At 43.4% G+C, this 8,335-nt stretch overlaps 1 protein-coding gene across 1 annotated transcript in view; it reads left to right on the top strand.

Annotated features, from left to right (window-relative positions):
- The first annotated feature begins 3,325 nt into the window (after positions 1 to 3,325).
- The window catches only part of TMOD2 (tropomodulin 2), a 35,296-nt gene continuing 30,286 nt past the window's right edge, over positions 3,326 to 8,335 (top strand). Inside the window, exons 1-2 of the mRNA XM_006755992.2 lie at positions 3,326 to 3,541; positions 5,073 to 5,229. Coding sequence (XP_006756055.1) covers positions 3,416 to 3,541; positions 5,073 to 5,229 — 283 coding nt within the window. The 5' untranslated portion in view covers positions 3,326 to 3,415. The remainder of the gene's footprint in view (positions 3,542 to 5,072; positions 5,230 to 8,335) is intronic.

Genomic DNA, 8,335 nt, shown 5'->3' with positions numbered 1-8,335 from the left:
GCCCCCTTCATCCCACAGGCCGATGCTCTATCCACTGAGCCAAACCAGTTAGGGCTTTTTTAAAATTCTTGTTGTTGAAAGTATTACATATATTCCCTTTATTCCCGCTAGCCCACCCCTCCTTCCAGCCCAGGCCTTTACCCCCCTATTGTCTTTGTCCTTTGGTTATGCTTATATGCATGCAAGTTCTTTGGTTTATCTCTTAACCCACCCCCCACCCTCCATCCTCCCCCGCCTTCCCTCTGAGGTTTGACGGTCTGTTCGATGTTTCTGTGTCTCTGGATTTATTTTTGTTCATCAGATTATGTTGATCATTATATTCCACATATGGAATGCTTTCAAATGCTTCCTTTTATTGCTTTCTATATAGTTTGTTGCTTCACTTTTATATCTTCTTTTTTAATTTTTTAAAATTCTTGTTGTTGAAAGTATTACATATATTCCCTTTATTCCCGCTAGCCCACCCCTCCTTCCAGCCCAGGCCTTTACCCCCCTATTGTCTTTGTCCACCCCAGGCCCTCACCACCCCGTTGTCTGTGTCCACAGGTTATGCATATATGCATACAAGTTCATTAACCCACCCCCCACCCTCCATCCTCCCCCGCCTTCCCTCTGAGGTTTGACGGTCTGTTCGATGTTTCTGTGTCTCTGGATTTATTTTTGTTCATCAGATTATGTTATATTCCACAAATGAGTGAGATCATGTGATACTTGCCCCTTTGTAATTCCTCCCCCTGTCTCTCCCTACCTCCCTTCAATCTGTAAGCAACTACTGATTTGCTTTCTGTCATATAGATCAGTCTACATATTCTAGAATTTTTAGATAAATGTAATTATACCATATACATTCCTTTGGGTCTGGCTTCTTTCATTCAGTATGATTATTTTGAGGTTCATCCATATCATCATGCTCATTTGTTTTTATTTCTGAGTAGATTTCATTATGTGGACATACCACACTTTGTTAATCCATCCACCTACTAATGACCTTTCAGGTTGTTTGCAGTTTTTGTCTGTTACAAATAAAGCTGCTCTGAACATACACAGATTTTTAAAATAGCATACCATCTCTGTGCAACATAAAAAGGGAAAATGCAAGTGAAATGAATTGGCTGATATTCTTAAAACTTCTTCATGTTCACATCCCAACTTTCTGAATCATTTTTGACTCATAGTCATCAATGTCTGTTTTGTTTCCACCCAGTACCTCCTCTTTACCATCAAAAATGGTAATTTTATAAAAGTCATTGATGCTGGGTCTTAAACCATTCTGTAATTATACGAAACTGGCCTAATCTGGACTTTCCTTTGGGAGTGTTGCTAAATACCCTTGAGTCGCCATGTCTCCCACTTTCTCCCCACTAGGTTTTAAAGAGTCCCTGGAATTGTTTTCCAAATCCCTGACACCTATTCTGCTAGTTTTGAAGCTGGTGCTTTTGGTATTTATGCATATGTAGGCTGTGACAAGTCTTTCTTGACTGCTGCTGTGTCAGTGGTTGAGAGCCATCAATTGTAAGATAAATGTCAATTTCAGAATGTTATACTGTGGGAAACCGTTCATCTTAGAATCCGTAGGTAAGGTAGTTTAACCAGTTTGTTTGATGGCTAAGAGCCTGGCTGATTGAGATCCTTGTCCACGTCACACAGTAAATTGATGGTAGCTGGGACCAGAACAAAGTATATATGGTGTAGTTGGTTTCTCTGACTTTAGTGGGATGAATTTTGTTTTGTTTTTACTGGAATATAGCCATTGAAACTAAAAGAAGGTGGGCTTATGAAAGGGAACGAGAGTTACATTATATATGGAAATGACACAAATAGAAAACCACAAACTTGAATATGGTGAATAGTTGAATTAATAAGGAGAGGGAAACAACATTCTTTTTATGCCAAACCATTTTTCATTCTTACTGTTTGAAGTATCTTATTAAAAACAGGGCTTCTCAGATCATTCCTCTACTTTAAAATTTTGGAGTGGCTCCTTATCTCCCAACAGAATAAAGCCCAGGTTCCTAGGCAAGGTATATAAGGAAGGCCCTTCACAGATGTCTTTCTTTGTCTTTCCTCTTCCCTACAGGCAACTCTCCCCTCTAGACACACAAGCATTCCCCAACTTACCATGTACTTTCTTACCTTTGTGCCTTTGTTTACACTGTTCCTTTTTCCTAAGAATGACCCTTCCCCATTCATGTCTACCCTATGACCTCTATGACCTCTTCCTTAAAGTTTCAAACTCAACCTCTTTTTCCCAGTGTCCCCTCAAACCCTAGATCCCTTTAGCCAATAATTACCTCCTTATATGTTTTAAACTTACTTTATACATTAGTTTTGTTATAACACTTATCCTATTTGTGTGTCTCACTGAGCTGTGGTCTCCTTGGGGAAGGGTCATATCTTGTTTGCCTTTGTATTCCTGTTTTCTAGAACGCTGCCTGGTAATTAGTGGGCATACAGCAAATATTAATTGCCTTGAAAGATCTGACAGATAGAAACACGATCAGTTGAGTGCATTGTTATTTCCTGAATGCAGTATTATCTTTCAAGGGAATACCTGTAAAATCCTCTGCGAAGAAGAAGGGATGAGTAAAAATTTCACTGTGAGTGGAAGTTTAGGGGTGAGGTGGTATAAAAAGTGGGGATTGAAAGAGGAATGGACTAGGAATGTAAAGAATTGAGCAGGATGGCCCAGGAAACAAAAAGGAAATAGGACTAAAAGAGAATGGGAGAGGAGGAATAAAGAACAGAGAGAGCAGTGGAGAGGGTGAGCATGCAGCCAGGATTTTAGAATCTCCTTAGCCTAATGGCAGGGGAGCTGCTGGACAATGCTTTCTCACATGGATGTTCCAAACTCTCTTTCTGAATGAACCCCATTTTGTATTCTTCACATTACTCTTTCTCTGAAAAGACACAAGTGTGCTGCTCACAACTGCCGTACAATTGGTGCATTGTTCTTCACTGAGTCCAGTGGAAAGCTGGAGGAGGCAGAGTAGTATAGTGGGAAGGCACTCACTACCCTGAATCAGAAGGCCAGGCACATCCCAGTTCCGGAGCCTCAAGCAAAGCACTTGGCCACTCTTCACCTCAGACTCTTTATCTGTAAAATAGGTTATTAATATCTGTCCAGGCTTTTTTTCCAGGTTGTTGTAAAGATCTAAGTAAGTAAAATAATATACATGAAAATACTTTGTAAGTGGTCAGGTTGCTCTACCAATGAAGGTAATATCACCTTTTTTGTTGAATTATTCGTCCAATAGAGAGACTCCACTGGCAGATAGCATAGCCCTGTCTCCTGTTAATAAATCCTGTTTGCAGAAAGGAGATAACAGTGTTTCTTTCTTATTAGTGGCATTCTGAGGTCTCAGGACGCTGGCCCATTTAAATGTTCGCGGCCCATGAGAAGGGCATCTGAGAAACCATGGCGCTCCCTTTTCAAAAAGAGTTGGAGAAATATAAGAACATTGATGAAGATGAGCTTCTTGGAAAACTCTCAGAAGAGGAATTGAAACACTTGGAAAATGTTCTTGATGACCTAGATCCCGAGGTTAGTGACCTGGAACTGAAGCAGCGTGGTTAATGATAGTCCCGGATAAATGGCGTGGCAGGTCCTTAAATAATGGTGTGGAAATCCCTTAGCTCCAAATGCAAATTCTGTATTCTTCCTTGATTGGTCCTGAGTACTTACTCTTTGAAATTTATGGAGAATCTCAGTAACCACAATCTGTAATTTGATTTCTCAAAAACAAGTTTAATGTAAATGGGGAAAAGTAGTTTCCATTGATTGATGAAAGACCAGTCTGACTTGGGTGAAAAGAAGGGCAAGAGAGAAAAGGAACAAATCTTACTGAGTGTCTTCTGTGAATCACACATTCTGCTGGACATAAAAGCCCCTTAGGTAAAGTGTATTATCCCCACTTCATAAATGAGGGGCTAAACTAGGAGAAGTAATTTACCTAACATCCTATACTAATAAATGTCAGAGATGATATTTAAACCAGGTCTTTAACCCCAAAGGCAGATCTTTTCTGTATCTAGTTTACTTAAAATGTATAGCCCTGGCCGGTGTGGCTCAGTTGGTTGGGCATCATCCTGTACACCGAAAGGCTGCCAATTTGATTCCCAGTCAGGGCACATGCCCAGGTTGCAGGCTCAATCCCCGGTAGGGGGTGTGCAGGAGGCAGTCAATTGATGTTTCACTCTCACATTGCTATTTCTCTCTCTCTCCCTCTCCTTTTCTCTCTCTCTAAAAAAAATCAATTAAAAAATCTTTTTTAAAAAAAATGTATGAATAACTTGAAATCTTTGGTGATCCTACAACAATAGGTAGATTAGAATAACTGACCATAATAGCAAATACACTTAAGTGGAGCAATGCTCTTGATATTATCAAGTACATTAATATGTTTATGGGCTCTTGAAAAGCTAAGTAACTTGTCATAGTGTTTCCTTCAGACCTGCTGGTATTAGCTTAAACTTAGAATCAGTGGCATCCAAAATAATGGTTTCACTATAAATAAAAATGTCACTAAAAATTATTTGTATGATAATCTGATGTGCCAGGTACTTTGGATACTGTATTTACTTTTAAAATATATAAGTATTCTGCTTGTATTATTTAACCTTAAGGAAGGTATGTCCAAGCTTAATCAAGCAGGTACTGTAATGTTCGCTTACCTGCTTGGCCAGTTCCCCAGGAGAAGGGTTGGAAATAAGAGAGAATAGCCATATTGGCTCCTTTGTAGAATCTCCATATGACTGCTTGGGAGCACGTTGGGTGCAGATGTGGCCAAACCTAAGTGAGATCTATGAGGCTGCGGAGGGAGGCTGGCCTTGTGCTGTCACGTTCTAGAAGGCAGCTGCAGAAGTCCCAGAAGCTGCTCCAGCCACGTGTGTGTGCTGCCTGCATTCGGGAGCCCTCTTCTCCTCAGCGCAGAATATTAGAGCAGGTAGGGCCTCAGATGCCAAAGAACCCCACCCTTAGCTCACACCTCCCCCATGTACAGCAGAGGAGGGCGGGTCACAGGGTATCCGTTGGGCAGGCACCTTCCTTCCTGCTCACACCTCTGTCTTACCAGAGTGCCCTGCTACCAGCTGGCTTCCGACAGAAAGACCAGACACAGAAAGCAGCCACCGGCCCCTTTGACCGCGAGCACCTCCTCATGTACCTGGAGAAGGAGGCTTTGGAACAGAAAGACAGGGAAGATGTTGTGCCTTTCACTGGAGAAAAGAAAGGTAAGGGCCGCAGGTGGCGCCTCTTGGGACAAAGGTGCTCCTAATGTATGTCCTGGAAGGTCAAGCCAGGGAACTGGCCTGGGAATGGGAAATAAACCCATAATTGGATTCAGTGTTTAAAAGAATCATGGCTGATGGATACATGTCAGTGTAGACATTTGTCCAGACCCATAGACTGTACACCCCCAAGAGTGAGCTCTAATGTAAACTCTAAGCTTTGGGTGATATCAGTGTAGGCTCATTGGCTGTAACAGATGTACGACTCTGCTGTGGGATATCAGTAGAGGGGGAGATTGGCAGTGTGGGGCTAAGGGGTATATGGAAACTCTCAGTGCTTTCCCCTGTGAACCTAAAAACTCCCCAAAATAAAGTTTATTAACTAAGTAAAAAAGAAGCATGGAGGCCAATTAAATGAATACTTTGAGTGTAGTGGTACTCAAATTAGTTTTGTAAAAAAAGAATCCTTAACTCCCAAAGAAAGTTTTGGGAGTAGGATGTAGAGTTGTGCCTAAGAGAAGGTCCCATAAGCGTGAATGCTCTCAGGCCAGGGCCTTACCTGCTGCAGAAGTCTACTCCATGTCTAGGCACTGGCTGTGTTCCTAGACGTTACCTTAAGGGGTAGTGCAGTAAATCATTCATTCAGTATTGACCTCCTCTGTGCAGAGTCGAGTGTCAGGTGCTGGAACCACAGTGAGTAAGACCCTGCCCTGCCCTGCCCTCAAAGAGCTTGTGGTCTAGTGAGAGAAACACTATGATAGACCTGGAAGGCTGTGAGATAGGCACGACAGACTCAAGACAGGAAAACCTTCCTCCTTAGCTCTCAATCCTGAGCCCCTTTGGAGAAAAAAGTGGATATCACTCACCTGTCCAGGTTCTTCAGCTACAGACGGCAACTTGGGCCCATGGGTACTAATAAAATCATTGATAATCTCCTCTCTACCACAGTCTAAAATATATATATATATATTTTATTTTTTTTAACTGATTTTTAGAAAGAGAGGGAGAAAGAAAAACATCTCAAACATCGATCAGCTGCCTCCTGCACAGCCCCCACCAGGGATTGAGCCCATAACCCCAGCATGTGCCCTAATTGGGAATCGACCCAGCAATCCTTCAGTGCACAGGACAGTGCACAGCCAACTGAGCCACACCAGCCAGGGCTACCATAGTCTTTTAAAAACACAAATCAGATCATGCTGCTTCCCTGCTTAAAACCCCAAATCCTTACTGTGCTTCTCATAGTCCTGGGAGAGTTCTCTCTGCCCACCTCTCTGACAGCCTTTCCTCGCTAAGCCTCAGCCCCAATATCTTCATTCAGTTCCCGAACCTGCTGAGTTTTTTTCCCATCTCAGGGTCTTCTTGTGGACTCTTCCCTCTGACCCGCATCCCCATATTTTGCTTTCTAAGCCTCAGCTTAAATGCCCAGGCCTCCAGCTTTCCCTCTGTCTACAATAGACCCTTACTTTCTGCCCTGACACTCATTTGTTACGTTCACAGCCCTGTGACAGTGTTTATCCTTTGTTTATTTGTTTTTGGTTTTGCGTGTTTTCCACATTAGATTGAGATCTCCACGGTGGGGTTGTGTCTCTCTTGCATCCTGGCACAGAAGCTGACACGGGGAGGCACTCGATAAATATGGACTCAAATGAATGCCATCTCTGAGTTTCTGTGGGGGTGGGAACACAGCTCCCCTGCTGGCATGAGTCACAGCAGTGCTGCCTCCGCTTATACTGCGCCCCAGCCCTCCTCTGAACCAGGCATGTTTGATGCGTCACACACCGTGGATGATGTTATTTTATTAGAAAGTAAAGGTGAACAGTGACAAATAACCAAGGATTACCGTAGAAATATAAACTCTTTCTATGGCAACATAGTTGCTATTGAACTAATTTAATTTTGAAATAAAAAGTAAATTATTTAATGTCAAATTTTCAATAAAATTCCTGTTAACATCCAGTATTAGGGTAGTGACTGAATAACAAGAGGAAAACTGTTGTGTTCTGTTCTCAGAGTAGGGGTTAGAGGAGGAGCTGTGGTAAATTCCCCTCTCGATCCAGATCAACTTACAGATGGTTCACGGGGGAGCTAGGGGTGCAGGAGCATCTGAGTTATAAATGGGAATACAAGAGGGGAATGCAGCTGCACAGGTAGCTTAGGAGAAGGTTGAGAAGCAACACAGTTGAGCGAAAAATGAGTTTTCCACACAGAGCAGAGGGATGAAGGTGAGGTGGGGGAGTCTACAGGGCCCCGCGAAGGACCAGTGGGTGCTCTGGAAGCCGTGGGGCACTATAGTGAGGGCCTCAGGAGAGGGGTGGCACACCTCAGTTCTGAAGGCCGTTTGCCTGAGCTACATTTAATTCTCTAGTGTAGTTTTTTTCACTGAGAACTTATTTGGTCAGAGCCCAAGGAATGGCTGTGCGGCAGCCGTTGTCCTGAATGCCGATAGCTGTGGGCCACCTGTGCAACTAGTGTGGGGAGGGACCCTGAACAGTACCAGGATTACTCAGAAATCCGATTTTGACTCTGAACCCGAGACCATCCGAGCCAGAAAGACAGTGCTTCAGGCTGCAGATACTATGAAAATTAAGTCAGGAATAGCCCTGGTGTCTGAGATGCTATTGACTGGTTGATTTTCCCGCCCCGCCTCTCTTCTGGCCATTCTCCTGTTTTGTTTCCCTGTGTGCTGTCTTCCCTTCTTGGAAATTTGGCAGCTTATATAGTGGTCAAAGATAGAGACCTGTGGCCAGGATACCTTGGCCTGACCATAAGGAGTAGGCCCTCTTTGGGGTGCCCAGCTCTACCTGGCTCCTGTTTCCTTGTCCAACCATTTGAGGATCTGGTGAAGTGTAAAGCCCTGTAACCAGGGACACCTCCTGGGGAGTTTTCATGAGGGAGACATACTGACTTTGGGTTTCCACCTTTCCTTTCCCATGGGAGTAGAGAAGGCCAGACTAGCCAAGGAGACCTAGAAGGAACTTAGGTCCTAATTGGCTGAAGCTGGAACCAGCTGTCTGTTCTACCCCAGGGGATAAAGAGGAGAAGGAATGGAGGGGTGAGTCTTTAGGGAACTCTAAAGATCACCATGGAGGAGACCAATTTCAGAGAT

Source organism: Myotis davidii, unplaced genomic scaffold (assembly GCF_000327345.1).
Source record: "Myotis davidii unplaced genomic scaffold, ASM32734v1 scaffold132, whole genome shotgun sequence".
NCBI classification, from domain to species: domain Eukaryota; kingdom Metazoa; phylum Chordata; class Mammalia; order Chiroptera; family Vespertilionidae; genus Myotis; species Myotis davidii.
Note: the sequence above shows the minus strand (reverse complement) of the source record. Positions and strands in the feature narration are given on the sequence as shown.